General features: G+C 52.9%; 1 protein-coding gene across 4 annotated transcripts in view; it reads left to right on the top strand.

The window, feature by feature from the left end:
• The first annotated feature begins 1,894 nt into the window (after positions 1-1,894).
• The window catches only part of Ikbke (inhibitor of nuclear factor kappa B kinase subunit epsilon), a 25,617-nt gene continuing 12,254 nt past the window's right edge, over positions 1,895-15,257 (top strand). Inside the window, exons 1-14 of one of the 4 annotated variants that reach the window (XM_031381843.1) lie at positions 1,895-2,326; positions 2,866-2,953; positions 4,499-4,588; positions 4,984-5,094; positions 5,750-5,890; positions 6,284-6,422; positions 7,825-8,006; positions 8,131-8,291; positions 9,445-9,555; positions 9,739-9,918; positions 10,666-10,862; positions 11,504-11,568; positions 11,666-11,757; positions 11,889-11,975. In XM_031381843.1, the coding sequence (XP_031237703.1) occupies positions 5,008-5,094; positions 5,750-5,890; positions 6,284-6,422; positions 7,825-8,006; positions 8,131-8,291; positions 9,445-9,555; positions 9,739-9,918; positions 10,666-10,862; positions 11,504-11,568; positions 11,666-11,757; positions 11,889-11,975 (1,442 nt within the window). In that variant the 5' untranslated portion in view covers positions 1,895-2,326; positions 2,866-2,953; positions 4,499-4,588; positions 4,984-5,007. Of the gene's footprint in view, positions 2,327-2,470; positions 2,767-2,865; positions 2,954-4,498; positions 4,589-4,649; positions 4,892-4,983; positions 5,095-5,749; positions 5,891-6,283; positions 6,423-7,824; positions 8,007-8,130; positions 8,292-9,444; positions 9,556-9,738; positions 9,919-10,665; positions 10,863-11,503; positions 11,569-11,665; positions 11,758-11,888; positions 11,976-15,257 lie in introns of those variants that run through there. The other 3 variants (XM_031381834.1, XM_031381852.1, XM_031381859.1) reach the window with 3 other exon arrangements.

Genomic DNA, 15,257 nt, shown 5'->3' with positions numbered 1-15,257 from the left:
GCACGGTGTCACACATATACACATACAACATACACATGGTCACATTTACACACACACATACACAGACCCACATACACTTATACACACTCACACACAGATACTTACACGCTCACACATAAACTCAAACAACGCATGCAGAGTCACACATATATACACATACAGTTACACACACATACACTTACACACAGAATATCACACACAGACACACACCCCACACACAAACTTGCCTCTGGTCTTTGTGCTGCCGCCTTTGGACTACCACTATTTCTATGATTCTTTGAACCTGGGAAGATGTGGCAAGGCCTGTTACAAACATCCTCTTCCCTCCAAGCTTCTGAGCCACACACACACACACACACACACAGCTGGGACACAGGCAGGCAGGCCTATATCTTGACCACACCAAAGATGTTTCCTCCAAGAGTCTACAGGCAAAGTACCATCTATTACTAGCACAGTTTCACCTTGCTGGGTTCTCCCTAGCGTCCTAAGTACAAAGCCCCAAACAATTCATGCTCTTTGCACCTCTGGCCCTGCTTCCTAAGCTTGAGCTCATCCCCCTTTTCTGCCTAACTCAGAGCACCCAGCAAGGCCAGCAAACCCCATCCTGCTGCCCGACGAGGTCCACAAAACCACTGTTGCTCAGTATGCATCGCCATGCATTCGTATCACGTTGTCCAGCATCCCACATCTCTGGGATACCCACGTCTCCCTCTTCTGTCCTGAGCACAGTGCCTGCTCCACAGAAGACACTAGGCTTGGCTCCTGTGTTAGAAGGTGTGAAAGTCCCTGGGAAAAAAGAGAATAGGCTTGTCTAGTGAAAGGAGAGTTAGAGTGCAGGTTCATGGAGGAGCGTCGGCATAGCCTGCGGGATAGTCACAGTGAGACTGCAAATACCTCAGTGGGCAAAAACAGTACCCCTGGTGGACCCTAGGGCTACCCTGACCACGAAAGGAACCCACATGCCTTTCTAGACTGATGGAGTAGCCACGTTGAACAGGTTCACCTTCTAGAGGGTGAGACCTTAGATGGGGTGGGGGGTGGGGGTCTTACCGCATTAGTTAAATAATGTGCTAGAGAAAATGCGTGCTTCTGTCCTCTCCAAGCCTGTGATCGACAGGTGCAATCCCCCATGTTCTTGCCAGGTGGAAGCCTGTAACCCACAGGCTGGAGTGTGGAACCAACCCTCAGGGATGCCCCTCCTGGCCTCACTGTGAGAAGCCACTGCTAGGGATCTAGCTGTTATCATCGGGGTGGATCTGTTCAGCAACAAGCCCCGGGCCTGTTCTTGCCTCTCCTCCATGCAGTGGGGTGGGGCTGGCGGAGGAAATCACCAGGTGTGGCCAGGGGAAAGTCCCACCAACAGTCTAGAGAAACATGGAATTTCCTGGTTTTTAACCCCTTGTCCAACTGCCCACTCAGAGCTGACCAGAGCAGCATAGACCCCCTTCCCAGCTTCCCAGGATATTTGGGGTACTGGTTTATGGCGGAGAAGGTGGGCAAATTACTAAAGGTGTGTAGAACTTGATACCATCAAATGTAGTCTGAAAAATACACTTTCCAGATTCCCAAAGTTTACCAGATACTCCATCCCCTGCCATCCATACTACCTAAAGCACATAGTGCCTTCAGGAAGCTGTGGTTAGAAAGCAGCCCCGGGTGGCGGTGAGAGTGGGGGCGGGGGCAGGTTTTGGGTGTGTACTTTTTCTTGCAAGCTCTAAAGGAAGGGCAGCTTCTAGGATGGGCAGGCACAGGTCCTGAGCCTTTCTAGGCAGTTTTCAACTTGGTTAACTTGTTGGACCTCTTTAGTTGACTTTAAGCAGAGCCTTGAATTTCCCTCCAGAGATGCCAGCATAGAATTCAATGGCCTGCCACAGAGCCCCCAGCCTCAGTTCTTGGCTTCTTTGTGGCTCAGGCGATGGCACTTTGGATTCCACTTGACAACTTATAGGATCCTCTTTCCCTTTTCTGATGGGGGAGTGGAGGTATATGTGACAGCCATTGAGATGCCTGTCCCTTTAAGAGAGAGAGGAAGGGAGGGAAAGAGGAGGGGAGAAAGAGAGAAAGAAAGAGAGAGAAATGAATCAGGAAGTATGTTAGGGCTAGGAGCCTGGGGCTGGGTATCCCATTGCTCTCAGAGAGGCAGGAATGTAACCTTCAGGATCAAGACGATCACCTGCTTTGCCTGTAGATCCTGGGGGTGGGGGACCTATAGCTACCAGGATCTTCTAGGCACTGCCCAGGATTGACTTCAAGGCCTGAATCCCTGGGGGTGCCACCCAGTCCCACAAGTCTGCATTCCCCTGCAGCTGAGATGGGAGATGGGGTGAGTGTGTAGCATCTGAGGAGGAGGGTGGTGTAGGGAAGCCAGCTGGGGCAGTTTCAAGTCAACACTCTGCTGAAAGCCCGCTTTCTCCTGTGTCTTTCCTGTGGCTGCCGGGAGCCTGGTGGTGTTCTGCACTCCCTCTGTGGGAAAACACTCTCAGAAAGGACTACTTGGAGGCCAGTGAGGGGCATCGACCATTATGGCCCTAAGGAGAACCACACGATTGGCAAAAAAAACAGCTCCCCTCCTGGGCTCTGCTTCTCAACATGCTGATGAAAGGCTGGGGTTCAGCTTTGGGTACCTCTGCTTGGGATCTTTTCCCTGAGGCCCAAATAACCAAGAGAGGCTCCCAGAACAGCTGGATAGAGGCTGGACACCCCCCCTCCCCTCAACCCCCACCTCCACCTTGAGAACTGTAGGGAAGGTGACAACAGGAACAGGTTAAAGGGCTGGGACTGGTGGCCTTTGATGGAGCTGAGAATCAAACGGCACAGCACGAAGGGGCCTCTCATCCACCCACCTTTCTCTTTCCGGTGTAGCTCAGCTCCCGGACTCGCCCCAGACAGAAAGCATAACACACACTTGACAGGGAGAGTCTTCGCCTGATTCTGGCCACTTGGATTGCAGGTATGTATGTATATCTGCCACAGAGGAGCCCCGAGGAGGATGGGAGTCTGCGGACCGGCTGGCTTTGACTCAGAAGGCTGCGGTGCTGCCCCGTCTATGTACGGGAGCTTGGGGTTGGGGGTGGGGGAGGGGGTGTTCCAGATGGGCCACAGTCAGCGCTTCTAGGCACAGATCCCAGGGCTGTGCTGCCTGCCCATCTGGGATGCTGTTCTGTGCACCTCACTGGCCGTCTTCCTGACTGCAGCGATGCTTTGCCCCAGCTGCAGGGCTTGGTGGAGCACCAGCCCAGGTAGAGTCATGAATGTGACATAATCTGCTGCCCACCCCACCCCCACCCCCACCCCAGCTCCCAAGGCTGCAGCCTTGGCCTCCACTTCAGTGTACCCTGTCTGAGCCTCCCACTGGGCTGACCCCTCAGCCATACAGAGAAACAAGGGCAAATTCGTTCATGTTGCCTTCAGAAGGGCTCACCCGCACCCTTACCCGTGCATAATGTAAACATGAGTTCCTGGTATGAAACTACTGTGCAACTACGGGCCTCCTCCAGTGGCTTCTGACTCAAAAGCTTACATTCTCCAAAGTTTGCATTCTCTTTTGATTGTTTTTATTTATTTACATTCCCTTCCTGGTTCCCCCTCCAAGAGTTCTTCACCCCATCCCCCTTCCCCTTTGCCTCTGAGAGGGTGTTCCCCTCACCCTCACTTCACACACCTCTCCCCCTAAATCTCCGTGTGTTTTTAAATTAGACTACAAGCTGGGATATAGCTCACTCAGTTGGTAGAGGGCATGCCTAGCATGCATGAAGCCAAGGGTTTAATCCCCAGCACTAAGGCAACAGACAATAGTGGTACACGCTCATAACCCACGCATCTAGGATGTAGACACAAAAGTTTAAGACCATCTTCAATACCAATGAAGGTGTCTGGGCTACTCTGTCTTTAAAAAAAATGGACAGAAAGAGCTCGGAATCAAGCCACCTTTGGTTTGAGCACCCGTGAGATGCTAGAGCTCTGCCTGATGCAGCTTTAATTCAAAGCATTTTAGGGGTGGCGGTCCTTCTTATGCTCCTGCCCTCGGGCAACCTCAAAGACCAGCTCTGGGCCTATTTTGCAGACAGTCAGTGAGTGTAACTTCTGAGACTTCACTTTCTATAATCGTTTGCTTTAGAGGAACCAAATTTTGGAGGGAACAGGATGAGTGCAAAGATGGGGAGCAGAATTGTGGAGGGTTTTAGATCTTCCCCAGAATTCTTGAGCCCTTGGGTTTGATGGTCTTAGATCCTCCTACACTTCCCCACATCATCTACCCCTCCCTCTCTTTTCCTCCCATCTTTCTTCCTTGGAGGTCTCCCATGCAGCCCTGCTCCCTCTAGTGAAGCGCTGAGCAAAACCTGTGGCCTGGTGGCCTGGTGTGTGGCAGTTAGCTCCCAGCAATAGGAAGTCAGGAGCCACAAAAGCAGAGAAGGGGGTGGGGCTCCAGGCTCATGTTGCAATCCTGGAGATTTGTGGTGATATGACAGGCTCTGCCTGACCCTTGCTCACCCAGGGCCCTTCCTCCCACACTGTGTCTGCTTCCTGGGACAATCCCAGGCCTGGATGCAGAAACTCCCCAGTGCCTGAAAGAGGAGACAGAAAGGTCTGTTCCCATAAACTGCCCTACCTCTGAAGGGTTCTGGAAGAGACGGGGGGGGGGGGGGGGGGGGGGCACGGGACAAAGAGAAGTCCCCAAGGGTAGAACAGATACAAGCTTGGCTCCCAGTAACCCCCCCCCCCCACCAGCGCTGCTGTGTTACTTCTTTGGGGGGAAGTTACTTCATCTTCCTGTACCAGCACTTCCCCAGCTCCCTTGCCTGGGTGGTGGCTGCGTGGAGCCCCTTATGGGATGGTCTTGGAAGCCCTTTATGGGATGGTCTTGGCTGGCTACTAGTGTCTACTACAGGTCAGACATGGGACCTTGGGATCCCCCCCCCCAACACACACACACACACACACACACACACACACACAGAGTTGGCTGTTTTGTTTTCCCAGGAGGAAGAGAGCGAAGCCCAGGAGATGCAGAGTACCGCTAACTACCTGTGGCACACTGATGACCTGCTAGGGCAGGGGGCCACTGCCAGTGTGTACAAGGCCCGAAACAAGGTGACAGCCACTCTGGCCCCAGACCCTTTCATGCCTGGGAGCTAGGCCTCCATTTGGGCATTAAGATTCTACGAGAAAAAAAAATTCTATGGAGCTGGACGGGGTCCCAGGACTCTTATTTCTGTCCATTCTGACGAGAAAAGACTCCATAGGTTTGGGCTGAGGCGTGGGATGCTGGGAAAATTCCTTGGAATGGTGTGCCTCTGTCAGAGACATGTTGGGACTAGAGAACAAGGCAAGAGGGGAGGTGACAGCAAGCGCCATTTAGGAACAGCAGGGCAGGGAGTTTGGGCCTGTTTGGGTTTGTTCCCTATAGTGGCTGCAGGGCTGTGTCAGAACACACAAGGTGCTCAGGGACTGGAGGCAGGGGAGACTCTGCTGGGGCAGTTCTTATCTATGACAAAATGAGCAAGAAGGCAAGTGGGACCCACGTGGGACATCAGGTGTGTCACTTCCAAGTGGTGCTCGAGCTCCCTGAGTAGGGGAGGGGGCTGCGGATGTGAGCCCATCCAGCCCCCCCCCCCGCGCTTCTCTCCCCTGGGGTGCTGAGTAGGAGGAGAGGCTGAAGACGGGGAAAGGCTGCTGCTCCCCCACAGGGTTGGCCCCCCGCAGGGTTGGCCACCATGCTGACTCTCACTCTTTGCCGACTTGCTAGAAATCCGGGGAGGTGGTTGCTGTAAAGGTCTTCAACTCAGCCAGCTACCGGCGGCCCCCAGAGGTCCAAGTGAGGGAGTTTGAGGTCCTGCGGAGGTTGAGCCACGAGAACATCGTGAAGCTATTCGCGGTGGAGGAAACGGTGGGTCGTCTGCTTGGTCAGAGAAGAATGCTCTTGACCTTGACCTTCGAAGTCCAGGGAGAGGCAAGCCGTGCTCAGCAGCCGCAGTCCAGAGGCATTGATTGAGGAAGGGCATGGGGGGGAGGAAATGGAGGGGACGGGCACGACCCTCAAGGGTGTGGGACCACACGGGAAAATCACTGGAAAAGGAAAAGGGAATCAGTGCCCAATCAGAGAGGGCTTCTTGGAAAAGGTAGTCTTGGGTTGGTTTCTGTGTCTGAGATGGGCATGAGGCAGGACAAGAAGGCCAAGCAAGAAGCCGGAAATGAGCAGGGTGGGCTCTAGGTAGGCAACCTCCTGACGGGCGGAAGTGGGAAGTGCCTACCTCCCCAAGCCTCCGTCCTATCCCTGCAGAAGGTGCAGGGAGGCAGCCTGCAGAAGGTACTAGTGATGGAGTACTGCTCCAGTGGGAGCCTGCTGAGCGTTCTGGAAGACCCGGAGAACACATTCGGCCTTCCTGAGGAGGAGTTCCTGGTGGTACTGCGCTGTGTGGGTGAGCCACGCCCTGTCCCCCAGGCCCAGGGTGAGCCATGCCCTGTCCCACCCCACCCCCTCCCCCGGGCCCAGGCCCTCTCCATGGGCAGAGTCCAGGATGAGTGTGACCTTCTGAAAGCAGGCACCCCAGCGGGCATGAGGCAGAGGAATGGGCCAGAAGGACACATTTGGTTAATTCAGATCAAATCTGTAAGAAGATGATAATTCTAAAACGATGTTATTTCTCACAGCTGAAGGCAGGTAGCATCCTCCACAGTAGTCCACAGCCCAACACGATACACTATGGTGCCTGCAGGTGGCGGAGCAGAACTGCACAGAGGAGGGAATTCTAATCACGTGGCAGTGTGATTGAAACTGAAGGACCCTATGCTGAGTGAGGGACAAGCTAGCTGCAGAAAAGCAAAACCCACACTTCCACTAGGGAAAATCCAGCCCCTTGGGGAGCCAAGTTGCCGGAGATGGAGGGAGAATGCTGCTGGGGGGAGTGGGAGGGGGGCCGGAAGCACAGAGTAGGGAGTTCCAGTTAATCAGGGGAGGAGGAGTTTTTGGTGAAGAGCACTGGAGATGTTTGCATGATAGTGTGTGAATGTGCTTAAAGCTACCTTAACAACCCACTAAATTGAAGAGCCACATTGCTTGCTCCCCAACCACTCTGGAGAGGCTAAGGCAGGCCGATCACGAATTATAGGGCAGCCTGGGCTATGTAGTAAAACATATTCAACGACAGTTTTTTAAGTGATAAATTTTGTTAGGGATATTTTACCTCCCCAAAGAATCCAAATGAGTCTTATATTCTGGTTTCCTTGGGACACTCCCTCCTTGAATTTATTTTGTGCGTCTGAGTGTTTTGCCTATATGTACGCATATACGTTGTGTGTGTGTGTGTGTGTGTGTGTGTGTGTGTGTGCCTGGTAACCTCAGAGGCCAGAAGGTTTCAGATCCCCTGGGTCTGGAGTTACAAATGGCTATGAGCCATCGCATAGGTGCTGGAAACTGCACCTCTGGCCCTCTGGAAGAATGGCAAGTGCTCTCCAACAAAACCGTCTCTCCACTACCACCACCACCTTAAAGTCTTATTAGATTATTTTTACTTTATGTATACGGGTGGTTTTGCCTGCATATGTTTGTGTGCTGCATGCGTGACTGGAGCCTGCAGAGGCCCGAAGAGGGTGTCAGATCACCTGGATCAACTGGTTCCAGTGGTGAGATGACCTGGGGGCGGGGTGAGAATTGAACCAGGGGCATCTGGAAGAGTGGCCAGTGCAATGGTAACTAAGGATCCATCCCTCTAGCTTGGAACGCCCCTCCTTTGCCCTGGGGGCATCTCTGTTCTCTGGTTTTGCCTGTGCCCCTGACAAACTCTAGCCGAGCCAAGCTATTAGTGCTCTGTCTGTCCCCAGTGGCTGGCATGAACCACCTGCGGGAGAATGGCATTGTCCACCGTGACATCAAGCCTGGGAACATCATGCGCCTGGTGGGCGAGGAGGGGCAGAGCATCTATAAGCTGTCTGACTTCGGAGCTGCCCGCAAGCTGGACGATGATGAGAAGTTTGTTTCTGTCTATGGTACAGAGGAGTACCTGGTAAGTGACAATGTTGGAGACCCTCTGCCCCAAGCTAAAGGCCCCTCACTTTGTGCCTCCCTAAGAGTCCCCTAGGAGTGCCCACACCACCCCTCCATGGCTGCTCTCTGCCTTTCTCCCTTAGCACCCTGACTTGTATGAGCGGGCAGTGCTGCGCAAACCCCAGCAAAAGGCGTTCGGGGTGACCGTGGATCTCTGGAGTATTGGGGTGACCCTGTACCATGCAGCCACTGGTAGTCTGCCCTTCGTCCCCTTTGGTGGGCCCCGGCGCAACAAGGAGATCATGTACGGTGGGCTAAGGGACAGGGAATGAAGGGGACAGGCCCTGAACTTCTTCCAGACACCTGGCCCTCCCTCCACCTGGCCCTGCTTTCAGTGTTTCCTCTAGCCCTGCCCCCATTCCTGACTCACCATGTCTCCACTAAGGCTTAAGGAGGTTAGAGAGCCCGCAGGGGTAAAGATGGAGCTGGTACCCAGGTCCAGCATCTTCCTAGTGTCTGCTCTCTCTGACTGCTAGGAGGAACAGAAGACAGGGCTTGCTCAGGACAAAGGAGATGAAGCGTCCAACCCGTGAAAGGGGGACCTGCAACTCGAGGATCTACTGAGCCATTATTGATGCTGTGTAGGGAAGAGGCAGCAGGTCTTGGGACAAATTCCCAAGGTTCTAGCTGGAAGGCAGCTGGAAAAATATCTATTGGACCTAGGGCTGGGAGCTCGTTATAAGTAAATCTTAGGGAAGAAAAGCAAAAGCTTATATTAGCTGTGGGTAACTCACAGCTGAGAGGAGAGGGTTTCAGGGTGGCAGGGTAGTCCATAAGTACTGTGTCTACACTGTTAATGAATGGTTTTCAGGGGTTATAGACAGGTGGAGTATGGTGGCCTTGGAGGTCAAAAGTGCTGGGGTCTACAGCAAGCTTTCAGCGGTTCCTTAGAGCTGACCAATGCTTAGCTTCTCTTCCCTTCTCAGTCTTAAAATAAATGGAAGACACCTCAGGGGCTTTCTCTTATCTGTGTGTCCTCAGGAAGCTTGGTGTATGTTCCCTCGGTCCTGGAGCAAGCTGCGTGGGGCCAGTATTATTAGGTTTAGGGATGGCGGCGGGAGTTGGAATGGGATGAACGGCCAGGGAAGGATAAATTGGAGGGGCAGTTGGAAAAGTGGAGAAAATGTATGGCGCTGATGTGGAGGTGGCTGGACCTGGTATAGTCATAGCGACAGGGAGAAGGGCTATGCCTAAAGCTGGGAGCCTGCCTGGGCAGAGGTGATCTCACAGGTGGAGTAGGGTGCCACCTACTCCACCTACTGGGAGTTTTATTCCCAGCCTACCATACAGTGGCTGGGTGACATGGACTGTTCTGTTTGGAGTTTATTGATTAAGTATGATGGATGGGCTGGATGGGCGGAGGAGAAGTCTAGAGCACCAATTCTGCCCCGCTACAGGTATAGAATCACCACAGAGAAGCCAGCTGGGGCCATTTCAGGGACTCAGAAGCAGGAAAATGGTCCCCTGGAATGGAGCTACAGCCTCCCCATCACCTGCAGGCTGTCCATGTGAGTGGGAGGGGCAGGCGCTCTATGGAATCTAGGCGAAGGGATCACTTATCTCTGCTGAGTCAAGACTGCCAGGCTATCTCAGCAGAGTCCCAGGAGCCTCCACATTTCTTCTGTAGCCTGGGGAGTTCCGTCTGGATGCTTGGGCCTGGCTCTGACAGTCCTTGTGTCTTCTGTGTGTAGGGGGCTGCAGAGCCAGCTGGTGCCCATCCTGGCCAACATCCTGGAGGTCGAACAGGCTAAGTGCTGGGGCTTTGATCAGTTCTTCGCAGAGACCAGTGACATCCTGCAGCGGACGGTCATCCACGTCTTCTCCCTGCCCCAGGCGGTTTTGCATCACGTCTACATCCACGCCCACAACACGTGAGTGGGAGCCACATGGAGAGGGAGTAGAGTCTTCCCCTGCTAAGCAGTGGTGTGCGTCCAAGGGATCATCTCCCAAAACATTTGGGGAAAGGACTCTCTCCACCAAGCTCAAGTCAAACACACTTCCTTGCTTGTGTTCCAGAAACTCCACTCTTCCCAATGCTAGCTGGCACTGTCCGTCTCGGAGGTGGAGTGCTCCATTTCCTGGGTCTATAAGTCATTGTTCATAGAACCGCTTTTCTCACTGCATTCTTGGTCTTCGCTGTTTAAGACAGGATCTTGCTGGATAGCCCCAGCTGATAAAGTCTCCATCCTCCTGCCTCAGCATTCAGAGAGCTGGAGTTATGGGCATGTGCCCCAACACCTGGAGCACTGTACAGGATGGGGAGAATTTTGATGCAGTATGGCAGGGTTGGGCACAAAGGCAGAGGTTAGGCGTTGAAATTCTGGGGTCTTCTTCCCATTCTTCATAGGAAGGCTCCTGGGCTCTCCACTTTTCTTCTGTAGCCTGGGGAGTCCCATTTAGATGCTTGGTCCATGGCTCTGACAGTCCTCATGTCTTGTATGTGTAGGGGGCTGCAGAGCCAGATGGTGCCCATCCTGGCCAACATCCTGCCCTTTGCATTTCCATCTTTGATTAAAAACAAATAAAAATAAAAGACTACACCCCCACCCAGACCCTACCCAAGAAAAGCTGAGTCTGCCCCTTGTTGCCTCCAGATACATTTCTCCTCTCCTGTGTAGGATTGCCATCTTTTTGGAGGCTGTGTATGAGCAAACCAACGTGGCCCCCAAACACCAGGAGTACCTCTTCGAGGGTCACCCTTGTGTCCTCGAGCCGAGCCTCTCAGCCCAGCACATCGCCCACACCGCTGCCAGCAGCCCTCTGACTCTGTTCAGCATGGCCAGCGACACACCCAAGGGGCTGGCCTTCAGGGACCGTGAGTAGAGCCCCTCAGGCTGCGTCTTCTATACTCTGGACATCCTCCCAAGACGTGAACTCGTTTTCTGGCTCACAGAGTAGAGCAAACTTGGGTTTGGATTCTACGAATGCCTCTGTGCTGCCACGTGACTTGAGTTGGTGGCTAGACTTCCTTGGATTTCTCCTCCCAAATCCTCCAACAGAAACTGGGCATTTAGAGAGAGCCTTTATGCCTTCAACAGTTTCTGCCACTGCTGGGGGGTGTCTTGGATAGTTTGAATTGGAAGGAGCATGAGTCCAGGCTGCTGGAGAGAAGGGATGGTGGACAGAGACCTAGATTGTCTTTCCTTAATTTCTAGGATAAATATTTCCTCTCGTTTTGGATCATGCTTAGTCCTCCTCTGAGGTGAGGGAGAGAGCTTTAACCTCGCAGAGCTTTGAGCTTTAAAGTGTAGTTCTGGGATGTGACCACAAGGCGGCAGCAAATAACCAAGACTTCAAGGATCCACGGGGGTCAAGGTTTGCTAGGCGTTGAAAAAATTGGGAAGCTTTGAATGAGAGATCAGCAGCAGCGACTGTGTACTGGGGGCAAGGAAAGAGGACCTAAGAGTTGACCTAGTCTATAGAAGCGGGCCCCTCAGACGGAGTCTTTGTCTGCAGCTGCTCTGGATGTCCCAAAGTTCGTCCCTAAGGTTGACCTACAGGCCGATTACAGCACAGCTAAGGTAAGGGGCCACGCCCTCCCCTCCACCCCCCAGGAGGCAGAAGAGGGGTTGACACGAGGAAGGACTGATCTGCACATCTGTACGTTGTACATTGCAGGGGGTGCTGGGCGCTGGTTACCAGGCCCTGTGGCTGGCGCGGGTCCTGCTGGATGGACAGGCGTTGATGCTCCGAGGTTTACACTGGGTCCTGTGAGTGCTGTGGAGAGCTGGAGGAGTGCATAGCATGCCCATCCAGACCTCTCCTACCCCTTTCTGAGACCATGCCTACTTGCACAGTGCCCTGGCCGGAGGTGCCTCTGACTTGGGCTGCCCTCACACAGGGAGGTGCTTCAGAACACGTGCCAGCAGACACTGGAGGTCACCCGGACAGCCCTCCTCTTCCTCCGCAGCAGCCTGGCCACTGAAAGGTGGGTGTTCCGCCTGGGCCAACTGGGGCCCTTCAGCCCTCGTCTTTACTCCTGGCCCCCATGCTCCGCTCCCTACTCCCCCACCCCCACCACCACCCCTGCCCCAGCATTAGCACCCTCACCTGGTCCTTCAAACCTTATCTTTCCAAATGTATATCCATCCTCGGCCTAGTCCCGCCTCCCACAGGGGAGAAATCCATCGGGGGCCCTGCCTCTCTGGAATCTAGGGCAATCCCTTATCCCAGGAAGGACAGCCTCACAGCCCTCAAAAGGGTAGAAATACTCTGCTGTCCCAGGAAAAGCAGGCCCCCTACCTCAGGTAGGACCTTAATTCACCAGGACTCTGAATGATTCGTGTTAAGACCCAGAGAGAATTCGGGGGAAGGATTCATTACCAGGGTCTGTCTGTTCACTGCAGCGATGGAAATCCAGACGGTTTCAGCCTCCGTAGCTTTTGCTCATATTTCATCTGGGTCTTCCGCTTGTCCTTGTCTCCCGAGGTGAAAAGAAAGAAGGAGGACACTAAGCTAGTGAAAGGTGGAGAGAAAGAGCAAGGGGGGAATTCACAGAGAAGGGAACATCGCCTGAATTCTGAAAGGCGTAGTGTGTCCGTGATGAGAGATGGGCGCTCTACAGCCCGGGGACGCTTCCTCCACTCTCAGTAAACTGAACCTTCCCCTAGGAAGTACAGGGAGTTTCCCAGGGTGAGTTGGATGCCTGTGTGTACCCAGGGCTTGGTTAAAACTGATGGTGAGGTGATGGGGAAGGGAGAATAAAAGGGAAGAGCTATTTCCGGTCACGTGACAGAACGGGAGCCCATTGTGGTGGCAGAAGGTGGAAGCCATTGGGAGCGCTCCTGTTGGATATCCTTTGGCCAGTCCCCCGGCCACGACACAGAGATGAGATCTATGGGTACAATGTCGCTTCCACCCCCCCCCCCCCCCCCACGGAAGGGCCAGAGCTTGCCTGCTGCAGCCAGTCCTTTGGCACCTGAGCCTGGGGAAGGAAGGACCCTCTAGGAACGGGAGCCAAGGATCTGAGCCTGGAAAGCCTAGGTTGGTAGGGGAACAGAAGGAATGTGTGAGGCAAACATCCTGGAGTGAAGCCAGGGACAGAGGTGGGTGGAGATGGGATGGAATCCCGGAGGCACCACTTAGAGAGAATTGGGTACCAAGAAAATCACCACTTGTGATCCTTTGTAGTTTCTCCATCTGGGGAGAGGTATGTAGGGAAATGTGTGGGGTGTCTGTCACTTGTAGGAAGAGGCAGGTGGCACGAGCTGGGTTTTCCACTCAGTCTCCCAGGCTCTGAGGCCAGTGGGTGTCAGGCGTATGGAGGAGGACGGAGAACAGGAGCCTGTGGGGACCAGACGTGGCTTTCAGGGGACCATGGACCATCTGTACCTCTCCTTGCCTGGCCAATATCGAAAGCCTCCTCTGCGGTCCCGTTCTTCCCAGACATCCTCAAACCTGTAGATTCCTCTAAGTCTTGGAGTCTAAAGGTTGCAAGCCATCTACGGTGGCATGGGGGCGTTTTCGCGAGTGGAATGTCACCTTTGTTGCTGGAGGCAGGGTGTGCCTTCCCCACCTGATCATCCTCCCCTCCTTCAGTGTGCTTTCTTAGCAAGGGGGGCTTCCTATCCTTTATCCAGAGGGTCTCCGACTGGACAGATCTGGACACCAGGCCAGGTCCCAGCAATGCTGAGGTCTCCCTACTCCCCAACCCCCAATAATATAAATTCACTCCCATGACAAGCCAACAGTCACACATCGGATAACTGCTCTGTGCCAAACCCCGGGAAGCCCTGGAGCTCTCTAGCGGGTAAAGCAATACAGAGTCCCTGTCTTCATGGAGGCTGGGTAGACTGACTCCTGAGCCTCTCTGCTCACCTCTTCCATCCTTCTCTGACCCTACGTTTCCAAGCAAAAAGATCCAGGATTCTCTCTCTGATCATTATCATGTAACGACTCTGCTGTAACCCCATGCATATGTCTTAATCCTAGCACTCGGGAGGCAGAGGCATGAGCATCTTTGTGAATTTGGGGCTAGCCTGGTTTGCATAGTAAGCAAATTCTCACACATGAGGACTACATAGAGAGACCTATCAAAGAAAGGAAGAAAGAAAGGAAGGAGGGAAGGAAGGAAGGAAAAGGGAGGAGGCAATGAATGGAGGGAGAAAGGAAGAATATATGCTAATGTCTACGAGGGAAAGTAGACGCCAGGTTCCCCTCCCCCCCAAACAAAAAGCTACTGACAATTGATACCCACTGGCACGGGGAAAATCAGTTTTCTGCAGTGGAGTGTCACTGGGCGTAACAACCACTCCAAGAAGACCCCATGGCCAAGAGTAGCTGACCAACACAAAGTGAAATCCATAGTTATTGGGTTTGACGGGAATGGAAGCATGACTATGCTTTATTTTGTCTTGATATTTGTCCTATTGAGGGTTTTTGTTTGTTTGTTTTGATTTTTGTTTTTGTGGGTTTTTAAAAAAAGATTTATTTATTTTATTTATATCAGTACACTGTAGCTGTCTTCAGACACATCAGAAGAGGTCATCAGATTCCATTACAGATGGTTGTGAGCCACCCATGTGGTTGCTGGGAATTGAACTCAGGACCTTTGGAAGAACAGCCAGTGTTCTTAACTGCTGAGCCATCTGTCCAGCCCCCCCCCCTCTTTTTAAGAAGGAAAAAGAACAAAGTTGGGTGGGTAGGGAAGATCTGGGTTGGGAGAGGAAAGAAGCATGATCAAAATATATTACATGAGAAATTTTTTAAATAAGAAAAGAGAGGAGTTATTTAAAAAGGACTACATGCTGGTGGGAGAAAGTCAGGAAGTGGGACGCATCTCCCACCCAGACACGAGTTGTCCCATGGCATTGGTCCCTGTCTTTGTCCCCCATTGTGTGTATGTGTGTGTAAACTGTCGCCTGCATTCTGTCCCTTAGCTTTTTATAACTTACTTTCCTCAGCAAGTGCGCGCGCGTGTGTGTGTGTGTGTGTACTTGTGCATGTGTATGTGTACATGTGTGTGTGCATGCATGCGTGCATGTGTGAGTGTGCTTGTACATGTGTATGTGTGCTTGTGCATGCATATGTGTGCATGTGTGTGCTTGTGCATGTGTATGTGTGCATGTGTGTGCTTGTGCATGAGTATGTGTGCATGTGTGTGCTTGTGCATGTGTATGTGTGCATGTGTGTGCTTGTGTATGTGTGCATGTGTATGTGTGCATGTGTGTGCTTGTGCATGTGTATGTGTGCATGTGTGTGCTTGTGCATG

The sequence above is a fragment of the Mastomys coucha genome, unplaced genomic scaffold (assembly GCF_008632895.1).
Source record: "Mastomys coucha isolate ucsf_1 unplaced genomic scaffold, UCSF_Mcou_1 pScaffold1, whole genome shotgun sequence".
Classification (NCBI taxonomy): Eukaryota; Metazoa; Chordata; class Mammalia; order Rodentia; family Muridae; genus Mastomys; species Mastomys coucha.
The sequence above is the reverse complement of the archived record's forward strand: the minus strand, read 5'-3'. Positions and strand labels throughout refer to the sequence as shown.